Genomic DNA, 19,847 nt, shown 5'->3' with positions numbered 1-19,847 from the left:
TATAATACTGATTATTTTTTTAATACCCCATTTCAGGCTTCCTGTGCCTGTGCACCCCCTTGCACCTGCGTAGTTACGGCGTTGGCAGTATGTATGCTTTGTATCATAGAAAAAACTCGGCCACTGGAACAAAACACAGCAGCAGAGTCCAAGATCGGCAACATCAACTTAAGAAGCATCAACAGAAAAGAAATTGAACTGGTGGAAGAATTGGATAAGTACCAGATCAACATAATAGGTATTACTGAAACAAAGAAAACCAAAACAAATCAGATTCTTCTAAACAGCAAATATAAGATCTTATATTCAGGTAATGACAATCAGGAAAAGTAAGGTGTAGCAATAGTATTCAACACTAAATGTGAGGATGATAGGATGATTGAGTAGTAGGCAATATCAAGTAGTGGACAGATATCAGAATGGGGAATTGTACATTGAGGCTTATTTAAGCCAATGGTTCCTGAGAAAGTTCTACTATGAAAGAAGTGGAGAAATTTTTTTTGAGATAAGAAGACAGCAGACATAAAGGGAAAGTTAGGTCCCTGTTAGCTATCTTAAAACCAGAGTAGGAAATGATTAAAATACATCTAGAAATGTTTTGGGAAAAGTTTGAGAGCAGAGGTAAGCTAACAATCATGATAAGTACCTGCTTTATTTCTGTTCAGAACATGGACTAGTCATTATTGACACTATATTCCAAGAACAACAACAAAAATATATATAAATATTCACAAGTTCACATGGAAAGAAGATGCAAGAAATAAGAATACTCCGTTGACTGTTATTCTTGATAGTCATGTTTTTCCACTGCTCAATACACATGATTTTCTGGAGGGCATTATTAAATTGTTTAAATTTACTGTTAATGAAGGATACATGGTAGAACAATCTGTCTTCAAATAGAAGAACAGCCATGGGCTGTATCTTCTATTTGAAGATTGTTACCTGATCACCTGAAATTAGAAGAATATCTTCTAATTTCAGGTGAGTCCTATCTCAAGTTATTACTGATTTGGCTGATTACTTCATGGAGCATCTTGAAAGATCTTTTTAATGCCAATTTTTCCTTAACCTCATATTCAGGTATGTTTTGTTTATGATATATTTGCAGTCCAGTTCCACTCTGAAATAGAATCACTTCAGTTTTTGGACAGAATAATCTTCTTATACAACTGTATTAAATTCTCTGTTGAATGTGAATTTAACAGCAATCTTGGATGCCTTAGTAATCTGTGACCTCTACAAACAGTATTTTTTTCCCTCTATAGGAAGCTTTCCTTCACTGGCAGAGTATATCCACCCAACTTCATATCATCATGAACTGGTATTATCAAAAGTCTTGTACACAGAATGAGCACATTCAATTTGTTCTTTGGACTCCTTTTTATCTAACAGATATCATGAAACCACTATCTAGAAAATAACTGATAATCATCATCCTTCAGTCTTGCTATAATCTGATGTGAAGAGAATTTTCATACCCCTACCTTAAAGGAACTTCTGAACAAATGACAAGGATTCTTTGCAAGCACAATCTGTGCGCTACATTATAACAAGCATGAAAGTTATCTTCTTTCTTATCATCTACTACTATAGATAATTTTCTTCCACTATCCTTGGTCGCTTTCAAGTACCCTGTTCATGTTAACTTTGCTATTTTGTTCAGCCTGGCCTTTCTGCTGATATCAGCAACTGGAAACACTAAGATTACATAAGATTTCTAGAATAAGAGGATTCAGGCTTTGTTTTTCTTGCCAATGACATGAGACAGCAAGTTCATTGGACATCATCAGATATTGTATGATCTCCTTTGCTCATTCATTGATCCTCCTTTTTTCAGGGACTGAACTAGCCTTGCATGGTTTTTTCCCTCCATGTTAATAGTTTGCTTTACCTCACTGAATTTGGTTAATAACTGCCTGTTATCATAACTTAAAGTTAGGACTTAGGCCCAACTCAATCCTAGTTGGGATTGATTTGGGCCTAGTCCTAACTCTCAGGGATTTTTATCCTAACAAATAATAGCTAGAATGTTTCATTCTGATTTCAGTTAAAATCTTTTGTGTGATATTTAATTGTAAGTATTACTTTTTCTCTTTTAAAACTTGATAGATAAGATTTCTAATTTTTTAACTGATAGCATTGTCAGTCAGATTGTATTTGTAGCAGCTTAGTTCTCACTAGCCAGACATAGAGAGAGAGAGAGAGAGAAATATATTCACCCTTCTAAGACATAGTGGTCTTCTTTTGCCTGTTGGGCAGTGAGAAAGCCTAGCTTAAAATACTACTATTATTTTATTTTTGAACTTTTGATGCAATTTGTAGTTTGTAATTTCATCTCATTTTGCCATATTGTGTTCATCTTAACAATATTGCATAGTTTACTGTTTGCTATATTATTATAAAGTATGCCTCATTCCTTTGTCTTTAATAAATCATCATTATCTGCAGTAAAGGGGATGAGCTATCTTTCTTGAATCTTTTAAGATAATTTGGCAGACTGATGTGTTCCAAAAACACACAATAATATAAGATTTGAAGCATGTTGAACCAAGCCATAATATAATTACACAAGGATGTTGTAGTGGTTGCTCTTCCATTGGTAAAGACTTAAATCATAGGAAGTTTGAGAAACCTTTATAAGGACCCTTTTTAAAAACTGAAGGTGGGTTAGCTGGTTTCTTGTGAAGGTGGCAGCATTTTTCCAACAAAGACTAGCAACATAGCCAGCGGACATATTGGCTTTATAGCCTGCAAAAGCTATGAATAGTAGCCAAACTTGGCTTTAATTCTAACCAGCCAATTATATCACACATCATATGAAACTGACATTATACAACACATTGATCAGTTGTATTTAGATTTCTGCATGCAGTATTTTGTGTTCTGTCATCTTTCATTTTTTGTAGTTTCAGAGATACTCATGCTATAAGGTTATCTAAAATTAACACCATAACACAAGGAAAAGAGTGAATAATATATTTATTTAAAAGCTATATATTTCAACTTGAAAATTACAAGTCATCATCAGTGGCATCAGGTAGTTGAATACCAAGTAGAACATAAACAATAGATTAGTTTAAACTAGTGAAGGCTGTGTTATTTTATGCATAGAATAACTTAGGAAATATCTTATTAATTTAAAAAAAAAATTAATGTGTGATTAGAGTAAGATGCTCCCCATATCTTTGATGGTGAGAAGCAGTCATTACGATTCAATTTCTGACAATGGAGTAAGGTTTAGGCACTTCCTTTAAATAAACATTTGCATTTGATAGTTTGTTGAATGGAATAAATATAGCCACTAAATTATACATTTTAACAATTTCTAGAGATTGATTCAGAGATGCCAGAAATATATGGGATAGGGACTCGGTGTATTGTTTCCTTTTTTGAGCTTGGATTATTTATAGGAATCAAAAATAAGTAGTTTGGCCTGCTCTGAGAAGTTACTGAGATTCATATATCATTTCATGTTCAGAAGTTTTTGCTGTAGTTGTTACAGTATAGAGCATATAATGGGAGACATCCATAATCTTTGTTTTAATAATTCCAGTTTTCTGAGAGGGATAGCGAGCAGATTGCTGTTGAATATAGCTTCCCTTAAAAGTAGGTTTTTGATAAATGGAAATAATTAGTTCACCTGTCAATGAGTAGTAGAGTAGGATGGTTAGGAAGCATAGTTTGCTTTCTTTTTCTATTTTCATAGTGAAATTAATTGATGGATGTAGATTGTTTGTTAGGAAGGAAGATAATGGATCTTTGTTGTGTGACCAGATCACAAAAATGTCATCTACATAACATACTACCTAAAACAAAGATTATGGATGTCTTTCTAAATGTTCCAGATAAAAGTTGGCAAGATCAGGAGAAAGTGGGCTCCTGATGATGGTTCTTTCAACTTCCCTGTGAATTCTGTTTTGACAGAGAAAAGAACCCAAGTGAATGACAGTTGAATAATTTCACTATATCTGTTGAAAATGCTTGATGAAGCATATCTTCTAGAGGCACATTAGTGAATAGGGATTCAGTGTCAAAAATGACCATTAAGTTGTTAAGTTGAAGGGAAAGATTTTCACCTTATCCAGAAAATCGGACGAATTTTTTATGAAAGAACAGGAGTTACTGATATGAGGCTTTAATAAATGTGCTGAAAAAATTCATTGCAATATGTTGGAGAATCTATAGTCAACAATGGGGCCAAGAGTAATGCCTTCCTTGTGGATCTTTGGCAAACCATAGAAATATGGGGTTCTAGCAAAATGTTTTAAGTTGTCAAAGACATCTTATGACAGTAAATTTAATTTTCTGTGTTAACTATTGGTGGGATTGTGATCCAGTTCTTGGCGAGATGATCTGTCACATTGTAAAAGAGATATTTTCTGTTTATATTCTGCAGATTCTTGATTAATTGTAGACCTTAAAGGTCCTTTGGAAAAGGTGATTGAGATTGCAAATCGGATGGCTCTTGAAGTCTCTTAGGATGAATGAATTGCTAAACTTTCATGAAAACCTACTGATCATTGAGAAACTTATCAAAATGGAAATGCAGGGAACTGCTGTAGAAGATGACATTGAAAAATCCAATCTTATCCCTATCTTTAGATTACATAGACCACATAGAGAGGATTTTGAAGAAATTGTCTTTGGTCAGAAAAATTTGGAAACAGATGATCAAATTTTGAATAAAGCAATGTTCAAATGCCATGGTCACGTCGCCTTTAATGAAACTGTGAAATCTATTGGGGGGGGGGGGCAGGGAAGACTGCTTATTCGAAAAGAAAATACATGTAGTTGATTATTTAAAAAAAAGAAAGACCTTTAAACAGTAAATTCTGTAACATGTTCACTTTTTGCATGGTTTAATAAATGAAATAATATTTATTTTATTATTCACATGGTGCTTCTGAGCAAATTCCCATAGGCTTCTTTATAATTTTCACTTAATGGCATTGTTCCAGGAACCAGTTAGGTATCTTACTGTTTATATTATTCATATTATATATAAATAATATTTAAAAAAAAATATTTTTTCTTATTTTATTTATGTAGAGAAGTCAATTTTTGTTAAAAGAAGAATAAATGACATATTCATGTCGTGAAAGATATTTTATATTGTTTATATTTCCAGGCAAAATTGCATCTTGGCAGATGAAATGGGACTAGGAAAAACTATCCAGTCAATCACCTTTTTAAATGAAATTAACAATTATGGTATCTTTGGACCATTTCTTGTTATTGCTCCCCTTTCTACAATTGGAAACTGGCAGAGAGAATTTGAGACATGGACTGATTTAAATGCTATTACATATCATGGAAGGTAAGTATTTTGCTCAAGGTTTAGATAATTTACTTCTTTTAGATTTGGCAGATCCAAACATTTCATTTATAAATATTCAGTACCTATTGTACATTTGTACTGTGTGTGGCTAAGAATATATATATATATATTTAATTTTCATGAGTTGCATATATTTTTATTAATTTTTTATGTCTAAAAAAATCCTGCTCTAGAGACCAATTATGGAACTTTACCAAGCTACTTTTGTGCATCCAGTATGCTGGGCATGGTCTCACACTGGGTAATGAAATTCATCTCTCACCTAATATTACCACTTACTATCCACTAAGCTGCCTGGACCCATGCTCACTTGCATTCCTCCTAAACATTCTAGTTTCCCTGACTCTACACTTCCAAACATTCACTGAACAAAAGATTTTCAAGACTTTCAAGAACATGGGGATGTGCTTGAGACACAGGAAATAAGTTTGGAAACCTGGGTTACTATTAATAATATATATATATTATTTTGTTGTAGGGAGAGGGGGGAAAAACAAAGGGGAAGGGTATCCTTATGTGGAAACTGGGGCAAGGGTTTACGGGGTGTGGACCGTTTCGGTCATCGTCAGGCGATGTTACAGTCATTCCCACAAAGTCGGAACTTTGTGGGAATGACTGTAGGGCTATGTCAAGGCTGCAAGTTGCATCTGCCAAATTTGGGCATTTGTTGTCGCTAAATGGTCGGAGGCGTGGCTTAATTTGTAAGTTTTGGAACGTCCAACATCCGGAAATTAGGTAGGGGTAGGGGCGGTGGATGTTGATAGAATTTCCATCGCATTTTATGGCAATAGTTTCGGATATTCTAAGCATTGTTTCGTTTTCTTGTTTGTCAATGATTATGGCTTTGTCAATTTGGGGGATGCGTTTTAGTTCAAGGGCGTGAGCTGCAATTTCTGTCCTCCCCGTATTCTGTGTTTTGTTTTTCTTTTTGATGTTGCGATGCTTTTTTGTGTTCAGATATTCTGGAATGGGAATATTGCAATCCCTGAAGTGCTCTTGTAGCCTAGTCCATAACGACCTAATTGTAGAGCCCGTGTAGGTGACGTCAGTCTATTTGACAAGGAAATTTGTAGACTGCGTTGTGGTGTTCGAATATTTCTTTGTGAGTGAGAGATTTAGTAGGTTTTAGGAGAGTTGCTAATTTTTGATTTGTGGTGAATACTAGCTTATAGTCCGTGTATTTGAAAATGTATTTGTAAGCCTTCTATGTGTTTTGGATGTATGGCAATTTGATGACCATACGTGTCAGGAAGTCTGCTTTTGTTGTATTATTGTTAAGACGGGATTTTGCCGTATAGTTCGCGTAATTTATTAGATGTGTGGGGTAGTTGCGATTTTTGAAAACCTGTGTTAAATATTTGAGTTCTGTGTTAAGAAAATTGCTGTTGGTTGAGAATTTGTAAGCATTGATAAATTGTGATAGGATGACTGATTTTTTAACGGAATACGGGTGGTATGAATTGAAATGGAGGTAGTTTCTGATATGTGTGGGTTTGTGGAATATCTTCGTGGCTATTCTATTATGGTTTCTGATTAATGTAAGATTTCAGAAATTGATGGGTTTGTTCTGTTCCGTTTCCATGGTGAATTGTAGTCTGTTGCTAAAATCGTTGAGGGATGTTTGTAAGGCGGAGATGTGTGAGGGTTTGCCAATGCATAGAATATCGTCTACGTATCTGCCATAGAAGGTGATGCGGGGGGTGGGGGGGTGGAGTAGAAGTGATTCAATGTGTGCCAGGAATAATTCCGCTAATTGTCCACTGATGTTTTGGCCCATTTGGAGATGTGAACATATAAGGAGTTGTTGAATTTAAAGAAGTTGGCAGATATTGTGAGTTTAATCAAACTAATGATGTCATTTGGTGTTAATTTTGTGCCTGTGTGTGGTTCTCAGAGAGTAGTGTGTGTACGATGTCTAAAGTTTTGGGAACATCCACGTTGGTGTATAATGAAGCTGCATCTAGTGAGGAGAGGATGTCATCCTGGGATGGAGTAGTGTTGCTTAATTTCCAGAAAAGGTCATCTGTATTTTTGATCATACAGATAGATGTTGTTAGTAGTGGTTTGATGAGTTTGGCAACAAATTTTGATAAAGGAGCTGTGGTGGTGTTCTTGTAGGAGACTATGGGTCGTATCGGATAACCGTCTTTGTGGGTTTTGATGTTCCCGAACATATAGGGAGTTTGTGTAGTGCGGGGGTTGTGTGTCTCATTGTGGTTTTATCTATTTTGTTTTGAGACTGTGATGTCACCTACATGGGCTCTACAATTAGGTCGTTATGGACTAGGCTACAAGAGCACTTCAGGGATTGCAATATTCCCATTCCAGAATATCTGAACACAAAAAAACATCGCAACATCAAAAAGAAACACAGAATACGGGGAAGACAAAAATTGCAGCTCCTGCCCTTGAACTAAAACACATCCCCCAAATTGACAAAGCCATAATCATTGACAAACAAGAAAACGAAACAATGCTTAGAATATCCGAAACTATTGCCATAAAATGCGATGGAAATTCTATCAACATCCACCGCCCCTACCTAATTTCCGAATGTTGGACATTCCAAAACTTACAAATTAAGCCACGCCTCCGCCCATTTATTACTATTATTACTATTATTACGGGCAACTCCAGGGAGTCATTAGCCTCATCGAGGGAGGCCCCAAATCATATTCATCACAACTATTTGACATTCATACAGTATCTATCATACCTCGCCTTAAACTCATTCACTGTCACAGCATCCACCACAGACTCAGGGAGCGCATTCCACTCATTCACTACTCTAAAAGTAAAGAACCCAGCTCTAACACCTTTACTAACCACACTTTTGCCCAGTTTCCATGGATGTCCCCTAGTCCTCCCACAACCAGCACTGTTCTCAAAAATATCTTCTGAATTAATTTTATAGAAACCCTTCAGTAATTTGAATGTCTCAATCATATCTCCCCTCCTCCGCCTATCAACCAATTTTTGCAACCCACAAATCCTCAACCTGTTCTCATACGGTTCATTCCACAGACCTGCTATCATCTTGGTCACTCGCCTCTGGATCCTCTCCACCTCCTCCCCATCAAGAAGAAACCTAGGTGACCAAATCTGAGCACAGTAGTCTAGATGGGGTCTTATCAAGGCTCGATACAGAGGAACAATAACCTGCTTGTCTCTGCTTGTCAACGTATTCTTCGGCAACCAAGTGATTTGATGAGCTGTTTTGGTCACTTTTGCAATGTGTCCCCTAAATTTCAATTCCTTATCTACCAACACTCCTAAATCTCGTGCCTCATCAATTTCCTGGAGCAGGGTTCCACCAATGCAGTAAACTGCCGCCAATCTTTTCACCCCAAAATGCATAACTTTACATTTTGCCACATTAAACTGACATCCATTCTCCTTAGCCCAGACCTCCAATCTATCCAAATCATCCTGCAAAATTTTGACGTCATCTGCATTCACTATTGCCCTACCCAACTTCGCATCATCCACAAACAAATGAACTGTTCCTCTCAGATCATTTCCTATATCATTTATGAACAAATTAAACAGCAGTGGTCCAAGAACAGATCCTTGTGGCACACCACTAGTCACAGGCCGTCTTGTGGACTCTACTCCCGAGTAAACCACTCTCTGATATCTCTCCGTCAACCACCCTCCTATCCATCTCACCAACCCTATGTCCATTCCCATATGCTGCAATTTACTGATTAGAATTCCATGTGGAATCCTGTCAAAGGCCTTGGCAAGGTCCAGTAGAATCACCGTAAACCCATTACCCTTATCCAGTTCAGCCGTCACTGTGTTATAATATGTGAGCAAGTTACTGAGGCATGACCTACCCTTCACAAAACCATGCTGTCCCCGATACAGTATCCCATTTTCTTCTATCCAATCTTGTATTTTCCTCTTGACTATTTTCTCTAAGACCTTGACAATGATTCCTGATATGCTAATCGGTCGGTAATTTACAACAGCAGTCTTGGAACCACCTTTATGCAGTGGAACTATTTTCCCCTCTTTCCACCCGCTCGGGACTAACCCAGACCCGAGACTCAAATTAAACAAAATGGTCAAGGGTACTGACAATTCTTTAGCTGCTTCTCGTACAACACGAGCTGGTATACCATCCAATCCCACACATGTATTGACATTGAGGTTATGCAATAGACTACTCACCTCCACTTCATTAACCACAATTACCGTATAATCTACTGGTTTATTCGTTTCTGCAATGTCACCACCTGGATGATATACTTTTGCAAAGTGCTCACTCAGTAACTCAACTATCTCAACTGATTCAGTTACCTCCCTACCATCGGCATTCTTTAAAATCAATCTGCCATGTACATTTTTCCTTTTACTTGCTATATATCTAAAAAACTGTTTAGGATTCTCTTTAGCCTGCATGGCCAATGTTCTTTCGTAATCCTTTTTTGCTTTTCTTACCACACTCGTCACCCTTCTGGCCTGCGCTTTATACCGTTCATGTGCCTGCCGGTCACCCTTCTCCTTAAATTCCCTCCATAGTTATTTCTTTTTTTGCAACTCAAGCTTAATGGTGTTATTCATCCATTTAACCCCTACTTGATTTATTATTCGGACTCTAGGTATACAGTCAGCCATTGCTTCATGCAAGCACTTCTTAACCACCTCCCATGCACTATCAACTTCTAGTCCTTGCAGTTGTACATGCCATGGCACTGAGCCAATCAAACTCCTAAGTTTGTCATACTTTCCAGCCCGATAATTCCACATGTACCCTGTCTTAATTGAAAATTCTACACCTTTAGCCACCTCCCAAGTTAAGACCCTATGATCACTCTCACCGATTGGTGGCAATGTGGTCATATTTGTTACAGCCAAATCCTCAGATGTAATTACTAGGTCAAGCACTCTCTGACCCCTAGTATTTTCCATTACATGCTGTCGCAGATAGTTATCCCTTAATAACCGCATAAAATCCAGTTCCTTCCTCCCGTGTGTCCTCTCCTCACTCCAATCAATGCGACCATAGTTGAAATCTCCCATAATAATCACCCTCCTTCCACCCATTTCTTCTATTTGCTTGTGCATACTGTCACCACCATCTTTTCCATCACCTGGTCTATAGCAGCACCCAATTGTATATTTAGTTCTGCTAGCCACAATCTCACACCAAATGGCCTCAAATGTGTTCTTTTCTCTATCCTGCAATTCAACTTCTATTCTCCTTGGCTGGAGCTCATCAGCTATCATCAACAATACTCCTCCCCCCATTTTATTCTCTCTGTCATTCCTGAACACACTATACCCATCACATTCAATCCCACTAGTTATATCATCTACAGTCAGCCATGTTTCACTAATACCTATAACCTGTGGTCTGGAAGTGCTAACCATGGCCAAAAACTCTTTCTTCTTGTTCCTAATACTCCTAGTATTAGTGTACATGAATTTAAGACCCCCATTAGCCACAACCCTACCTTGATGCCTTATATTAACTATCCCACTCAGATTTGTTGTCCTTATTTGCTCTGGCATATTATATTCATTCTTACATTCAACTGCCTCCATAAGGACTGTATCTCTACTCCCCCCCCAACAAATCTAGTTTCCCTGAATTTGCACATCCACTACATTCAGCAACACTTTCTCAAGTCTTCTTACACCGTAACCATTCAAATGCAAGCCATCCATCTTATATAGATCCTTTCGCCCATCAAACTCACTCCACACATCCACAAATTCCACACCACTCGTCATACATAACCCACGCATAAAGTCATTTGCAATTATGGCCCTCCTTTTAAACATTTCACTGTCATACCGTGGCAAAAGACTAATCATTCTAACTCTCTCACTCTTTTCTTTTGCTACCTCAAACAATTCATTCAGGTCTTCTATCATTTCCATTTTATCTCCTTTCAAATCATTCGTACCTGCCACAACAATCATTTCTTTCACCCTTTCCTTTTGCTCTCTAATAGATGCAGTTACGTCCTTTATGGTCGCACCAGGTTGGTACGATTTTGTCAAATCCTCTACTAACACACCTCGTACTAACGAGTCTCCATACAGCACTCTATCCTTCATTTTGTTCATGTTCACATTCATACGTCTATTTTTCCTGTCATACCTTTTATTATTGGTTGGTTCATTCAGTCTACTTTTGTTCATGCACTCTAGCTGCTGTTTTGCTCTTTCTATCGCACTATTCAACAACATGATCTCACTCAATGCATCTATCTCATCTTTTTTGTTCTTTGAGAAACCATTTATACTATCATTCACACTTTCTACATTCACACTCTCAAAATTTTCATGTACAACCTTGCCGTTTCTTGTCATATCCTTATTTCCTTCATTCTGAAGGTTGACAAAAATATCACACTCACGATCCGAAATACACTTCAATTCCGCATTCTCCCTACATTTTCTACACACACAATCAATCCTTTATTATCATCTAACCGCACTCCGCGAAGCGTACATTTCACAGCTAGTACACTGACTCATTTCTTTTATGCTACCGTTCTTTGATAACGATGGCGAACCTTCATTACTGGCAGCCATTTTCCTTCGCACAGGTGCCATACTTATCTGTAACGTGTTTTGTCAAATTATACGTTATAACACACCAAAAATAGACACACTAAAATACGTAAGGCAAACAAAACAAAACTACACAATATTAAGTAATTTGTATCGATAACTGAAAATGATACTTATCTTATCTGGAGCTTGCACTAACACTACACATTACGAATTCATCTAGCGGCGACTTCCCAACATAGATTATGTTATAAAACACTTTAGTACACTAACCACGCTAATAAAGCTCCAATAATATACCAAAATTAAACAATTGAATCCAAAACACCAATAAATCAACAAAAAACACAATTCTCTCAGGAGCTCTCCGATAGCACGTCCATTCACCAGCTAGCCTCGACACCCAAATTTTTAGCGACAAGAAATGCCCAAATTTGGCAGATGCAACTTGCAGCCTTGACATAGCCATACAGTCATTCCCACAAAGTTCCGACGATGATCAGACGATGACCAAAACAGTCCACACTGCGTAAACCCTTGCTCCAGTTTCCACATAAGGATACCCCTCCCCCCCTCTCCCTACAACAAAATAATATATATATATTTATATATATATATTATTAATAGTAACCCGGGTTTCCAAACTTATTTCTCGTGTCTCAAGCACATCCCCATGTTCTCCCCCCCCCCCCCCTCCGTTTACATACAACCTTTCAGCAAGAGCTTGGATTCAGAAGGCATCTTTAAACCAAAAACAAGGTATGCACAAATTTTTCCACATTTTTTATTCTGCCATAATTGCCTTCTATACTTGCCCATAATGCCCTAATATATATATATATATATCCGAAACTATTGCCATAAAATGCGATGGAAATTCTATCAACATCCACCGCCCCTACCTAATTTCTGAATGTTGGACATAAGGTGTGTGTATATATATATATATATACACACACACACCCCTTTTTGAGTTATGTTAGCCAATGTATTAAATACAAGGGACACTCCTAAACAAAAACAGGCTAAAACAGCCGTTAATTATATTAATTAATTACTTGCATAGATTTTACCAAGAATACCCAGTAGGGAAATACCTATGTAATTCTCACATTCAGTTTTATTTCCCTTTTTAGAGCTCTACTCTTAATCATCCAGATTTGACTCTGACCAGGCCTTCTCATACAGTGCTGCAACTATAAAACTTTGATACCTCCATATTTAAACATTTTTGGTCAAATTTTATCTACTCCCAGTGCCTTTCCACATTTCAGGTTTTCAATATAATATATATATATATATATATATATATATTATATTGAAATAGTGTTAAAACATTTCTATCTATTTTATTAATAACTAATCTATGTCCTGAACAGAAATCCAGCAGGTGCTTACCATTATTAAATTCTCTTTTCTCCAAATTTTCCCACAACATTTCTATGTCTGTTTTCTTTGCTCTTTAGATCTCCAACAAGGACCAGCTTTTCCTTTTTCATTGCATCAGCTGCCTTCTCTAATGCTTCAAAAACATTTCTTCCTTAATAGAACCTTCTGTGAGATCATAGACATAAGTGTCTTTGTACACGTCTCCATTCTGATATTTATCCACATCACTATACATAAACTTCTTGAATGGCAAGCAGTTATCCTCATATTTAGTGTTGAATACTATAGGTACTCTTTCTTTTTCCTGTTTGTTATTTCCTGAATATAACGTTTTATATTTGTTACTTAGAAAGGTCTCTCCTGATTTGGTCATCTTTGTTTCCATCACACCTATTTGTCAATCTGGTATATATCCAATTCTTCAGCTATTTCCATTTCTTTTCAATTGATTCTTCTTACATTGATACTACCAATTGTGATTTTGTGCGTAATTAAATATATGTATAAATGAAATGCATACAAAAATCAGATGTGAATTCATGGTCAATGCAGAGTTGACTACAGAGTGGGGAAAAAACTCAGGAAACAGAAAAAATTAGTTTATCTGAAAATGCAAATAAGAAAATCAGTAAGTTATAAATCATTATAAAATGATAATAATATAGGAAATTAGACAGTCTGGAAATTATCTCAAATTAATTTTAAAACTCTCCAAAACTGTTAATCGTTTGTGGATGTCAGAAAAAATCTGGAAAAAAAATTCTATAGAAAAAAATAGGGTAACCAGTAATTCACTTTCATCAAAATACAAAAGTATGCAGCCTCATTGTTTATTTTGATTTCACCTGAAATGATTCTGTGCTTGAGAACATTAATGGGGTGTTCCTTCTATTTTGTTTCTGCTATATGATACTAATGTACTGTAACTCTGTGTGTAGATTAATGGTAAAAAAAAAAAAAAAAACTAGAGAAAGCAGCTGACACATTGAAAAAGGAAAAGTTGGTCCTTGTTGGGGATCTGAATAGCAGAGTAGGAAATGATTGTTAGACATACAAAAATATTTTGGAAAAATTTGTAGAAAAAAGCAAAGCTAATAACAATGGCAAATACCTGTTGGATTTCTGCTCAGAACATGGACTGGTTATTACTAACACCATGTTCCAACATAAAAATGTGCACAAATTCACATGGAGAGAAGAAGCAAGGAATAAGAAAAGTTATTGTTGATAGTGATGTTTTCTCCCTGGTGCAGGACACCAGGGTGTACAGAGGATTTCAAATTGTAAGTGATCACCATTTAGTCTTGAACTGGGTAAACTTGAATTTCTTATTGAAAAGAATAACATGTAAGAAAGTTTTAAAGTGAATAAAAGTTCAGCAGCTCTCAGATGTGAACTGTAGACAAATACACAAAGATTATTGAAGAAAAAATGAAAGAGTTTGAGAACAGGAACCAAGGTTTGAGATTCAGTGGCAAGCCTTGAAGAAAACCCTGATTGATTCAGCCAGAGAGGCATATGGTGAGGTTGTCTGCAAGGATAAAAAAATCAGAACTCCATGGTTGACACAGGAAGTTAAAGAGGCAGTGAAGGAAAAGAAGAAAACATATTAAAAGTTCCTAGCAAATAAGTCCACTTTAAGAAAGCTACACACTGTGTAAAACTAGCTAAACAAAAGTCATGGGAGGACTTTGGCAAGAACATAGAAAATAAATATCAAGATGGCAGCAAAATATTCTGGAGGTTGTTGAAGAAGCTTAGAAATGGAGGAAAGAGTGCTGTAAAAGGAGTTAGAGATGATAAGGGTGACATGAAAACGGGAGAAAAAGATATCCTTGAAGTATGGAGTAATTACTTCGAAAAACTGCTAAATGAAACAAGCAGTGATAGCACAGTGTTAAAAAACACTCAACAGGCATACAGTCAGGAATACACATCCATACTTGAAGTAGAAAAAGCCATCGAATGCTTGAAATGTGGAAAGGCAGCAGGAGTAGATGATATTCGACTGAAGTATGGGGGTATAAAAGTCTTATAGTGGCTGCACTGCATAGTTCAGAAGGCCTGGACAGAGGGACGAAGTCCCGATAATTGGAGTAGAGCTCTCATAGTACCCATTGATAAAAAGGGAAATAAAACTGAATGTGAGAATTACAGAGGTATTTCCGTACTGAGTGTTTCTGGTAAGATTTATGCAAGTATACTTGAGAAATGGTTGAGAAGAATTGTGGAAGAAAAGCTTGGTGAAAAACAAGCTGGATTCAGGCCAAATAGAGGCTGTCAGGATCAGATCTTCACTTTACGACAAATAGTTGAGAAATCATGGGAATATAACGAAGATGTGTATTTAAGTTTTGTCGATCTGGAAAAGGCATATGACAAGGTGCCAAAAGAGAAGCTATTCAATACGCTACAGTTATATGGTGTCAATGGGGCATTATATCAAGCAATACGTTGTCTTTATTTGAGTTGTAAGTCAGCAGTTAGAATTGAAGGAAGTACAGGAAGATGGATTAATGTTAAATCTGGGGTGAGACAAGGATGTACATACATTATCTCCCTCTGTTATTAAATATCTATATGGATCACATTTTGAAGAAAAGTAGTATTAAACGTAATATCAAAATCGGAGATGATAAAGCCCTTTGCTTTATCTGGACTATGTTATACTTCTAAATAAAACTGCTACAAATCTGCAAGATTCCCTGCCTAAATTGAATAACTGTTGTAATATATATGGTATGAAGGTCAGCAATAAAAAGACAATGAAAATAGCAGAATCGTTGAAAATGTCAACTGAGTTGTGAACAGAGAAACTGTGGAACAAGTAAAACATTTCAGCTACTTAGGCATGATTTTTAGTGAAGATGGTAAATTAAATATGGAACTAGACAACAGAATCAACAAAGCTGGTGTGGTAAGAAGTCAATTGAATAAATTCATATGGAATTCGAAAGAAATTAGTCAGAACACTAAATTAGCTGTATATATACAAGACAGTATTCAAACCGGTTTTAACTTATGGATCTGAGAGCTGGGTCAAAAGTAAAACACTTGACCAAAGACTAGAGACCGCAGATATGAGAGTCGTGAGAAAGATTAGAGGCCTGAACAGATGGCATTAATGGCAATATCATATCAAAAACGAGGATATTAGGAAAGAACTTGACATTGTCAGCATCCTGGAATGCTTTAGCAGAGCTAATCTCAGGTGGTATGGTCACTTAAACAGAATAGTCCAGGAAAGATTAGCAAACAAGTATTATCTACCAGGTTGGCAGGAAAACGACCCAGAGGAAGACCAAGATATAGGTGGATTGATACTATACAAACTGCCTTAGACAATAGAAATATGAGATCTGATAATGTTGGAGTCTTGACAAGTAACAGACTGATTTGGAGGAAAATTGTAGATAGGAAGTTAGTAATGATGTAAATTTTTCATGTAGTGCTATATCTTGTATCATATCTTGTACCCCAAATTCCTGCCATGTTCCCTTGCGGTTACATGGCAGGAATTTGATGATGACGAAAAGAAAAAAAAAATTAACAGATAAAAATTAATAGTTTGTGTAACCAATGTGTTTAAGTACATCCAATTACTGTATGTGCTGTAGCAGACTGAAATAAAAGCTTTATAACAAGGTGAAAAGAAAAAAAAAATCTGTTCTGTCATTTTGAAACTTAGGAAAGAAGAAACTCACCAGTTAGCCATAATTTTTCTGAGTCACAGCCGGTTTCTGATTCAAACTTATAACCATCTTAAAAAGCATAAAACAAGTTTACATCTCTTCAGATAAAATACTGCAAAATTTCATGCATATATATTCTACCATCCATTTTACAAACTGGGAGTTAATGCATTGGAGGATTAGAATGATGTTAGATTTTTTCATCCTGGCCTGGTTGAACTGCCATGCCTTGCTTTAATGGGAGAAAAAAAAAAGAAGCCTTTTGCATACTTTAAGTGGGAATTCTACTGTCATTAAATATAATGATAGTAGAATTCATGAAAGTATCCAGAAGTTTGATCTCAGGCATTGTATTTATTATTACTGCAGTGCATAATTCATTACTTGAAGATTATTATTTGTTATTGTTAGTTAGTGATGGTCATTCTACTAATTTGATGTTTACATATTTTTAAATGACCTGAGGGTCAGTTAAAAATATAATTTTAAAAAATCCCAAACATAGTGATAACTTTTTCAGATATTTGCTTACGAGTTTTGATTTGTTTTGTACAGTTCTGCTAGCCGTAACATGATTCAAGAATATGAGATGTACTACAAAAATGAGAAGGTAAGTTCAGAATAGTAATTTTTATTATTATTATTTTTTTTTCAATTTAATTTTGTTTTCGTATTTTGATTTAAGTCACTTATGATTAATTTTTAGCTCATGTTAACTTTCTTTAGTTATTGTTTTTCCAAATCATTGTTAATAACATTTATTATTATTTTGTGACACCTCTAAGGAGTCCAAAGACTCGCCACTTCCATCCATCATCATCATTTACACCACCACTAGTATTTTTTGTCTGTAAATTCTCTGTCCCGAAGGTCGATTTCTGTATGCAGGATGCAAAACCCAATTTTCCAGGAGAAAAATCCTTACTACCTGCATATGATATTGATAAACACGCCTTCAATTGAAAAAAACCCATATAAAGATTACTCCTGTCACAACGAGAATCGAACTTAGGCCTTTTCCAAACGAAGGACGCAACATACTGTTGCTCTTCCAGTTGCGCTATGGAAGTGTTTGATGGTGCTCATGATGGACTCATATCACTAAGCATGTATTTAGACAGAGATGGTTAAAACTCATTTTTGACACTTCAGTGGAATTTCATCTCTCCCCTGCCCCGGAGGTGTCACATAAGAATAAATTTTATATGGAGAGTTTCAAAAAATGTCCTTGATCCTATCTTATCCTGATTTATGCTTATGCCTAGACCCACAATTTATCACGCAGGTGCTTATAACCATATGTGATGGAATAGGTTGGTTAATCCTTATTCCTGGAGTGTCCTATGTAGCCGGTTTGCTTGTTTTGGGAGACAAAAAAACATGAGTTTTGGGAGAAAAAAATCCTTTACCCCAAATGAGACTGGTTAACTCTCCATTTGATTGAAAACATCTGTTTTCGATCAATGGTTCCTGATATCATAGATGGGATTCGAACCTGCGTCTTTCCAATCAAAGGGCTTGTCTAAACTAACAGAGCTGTGGAGGCTCATGAAAAAATAGAGTTTTGTAGCGTTTTCCATTGCATTTGAAGAATGTACAGACATCATTATACTTCCCAGTTAGCAATATTTATTTGTGGTGTTGATGAAGATATGAATGTGATCAACACCACGGAGAACTATTGGATATGATGCCTATGTCAGGAACAACGACAAGAAATGACTTATATTTGTGTATTGAGAAAAGTCTTGAAAATGCTCACGCAGACTGGTCAAAATTAGTAAGTGTGACTACAAATGGGGCTCCTGCTATGGTTGGTGTTAACATTGGGCTTGTTACAAAACTTCAAATGAAAAAGAAAATGTTGTGCAAGGACAAACTTAAATCGTTTCATTGCATAATACACCAAGAGTCACTTTATGCTAAAAAACTAAAGATGGAACACATCATGAGTGTAGTAATTAAAACAGTAAATTGGATATGCTCTCACGCCTTGAATCATCGACAATTCAATGCTTTGTTGGCTGAAATGGATTCACAATACAGCAATTTGCTATATTATACTTAGTCGTGGTGGCTTAATTGTGGCATAATTTTAAAAAGATTTTTTGAACTCTTAAAAGAATTTGACATGTTTACCTCATCCAAAGGAAAATTGATTCCTCAGCTCACTGATGAAGATTGGAGCAAAGACTTGGCCTTTTTAGTTGACATAATAAGCCACTTAAATACTTTGAATACTGCTCTACAAGGATGTGAACAGTTGATATGTCATATATATGATTCAATTAAGTCATTTCTGTCAAAACTTTATCTTTGTAAAACCCAGTTGGCAAAGAAAATTTAGCCCACTTTCCTACACTTAAATCGATGTCTCGAAATAATAATGATGCTGAAAAGTACATTCCTGAAATTGAAAATTGAATTTGAATAAAGATTTTCTGATTTAACCTGTTTTAAAATTAATTATTGTTATTATTCAGTTCACCTTTTTTAATTAATATTGAAAATGTTGATAAAGAATTACAAATGGAAGTAATTGAACTCCAGTGCAATACTGAACTATAAAATAAATATAACGAAGTTGGCATACCAAATTTTTATAAATACCTCGGCAACAAATATCCCAAATATAAAATTTATTGTGCAGAAATGTTGTCAATCTTTGGAAACACCTATGTATGTGAGCAATTATTTTCAGTTATGAAACTTAAGTCAAAGTTCCACTAATGGATAAAAGATTCTAGATTAAATGCAATACTTCATATTTCAACACAAAACAAAAAAAAAAGCAAATTGACATGTTAGTACAGAGGAAAAGATGTCAGGTTTCAGGATCAAAATCAAATTAAAAAAGGACTTGTAGATAAAAATTTTTATTTTTGTAAGTCAAA

General features: G+C 35.8%; 1 protein-coding gene across 1 annotated transcript in view; it reads left to right on the top strand.

Moving 5' to 3' along the window:
• kis (chromodomain helicase DNA binding protein kismet) overlaps positions 1-19,847 on the top strand; it is a 945,984-nt gene that overhangs the window by 267,730 nt on the left and 658,407 nt on the right. Inside the window, exons 14-15 of the mRNA XM_090408660.1 lie at positions 5,132-5,320; positions 17,509-17,563. Of these exons, the coding sequence (XP_090264786.1) occupies positions 5,132-5,320; positions 17,509-17,563 (244 nt within the window). The remainder of the gene's footprint in view (positions 1-5,131; positions 5,321-17,508; positions 17,564-19,847) is intronic.

The sequence above is a fragment of the Typopeltis vanoorti genome, chromosome 18, assembly GCF_054136105.1.
Source record: "Typopeltis vanoorti isolate ZY-2024b chromosome 18, IOZ_Tvanoo_1.0, whole genome shotgun sequence".
NCBI lineage: Eukaryota > Metazoa > Arthropoda > Arachnida > Uropygi > Thelyphonidae > Typopeltis > Typopeltis vanoorti.
This window is presented reverse-complemented; position numbering and strand designations above follow the sequence as displayed.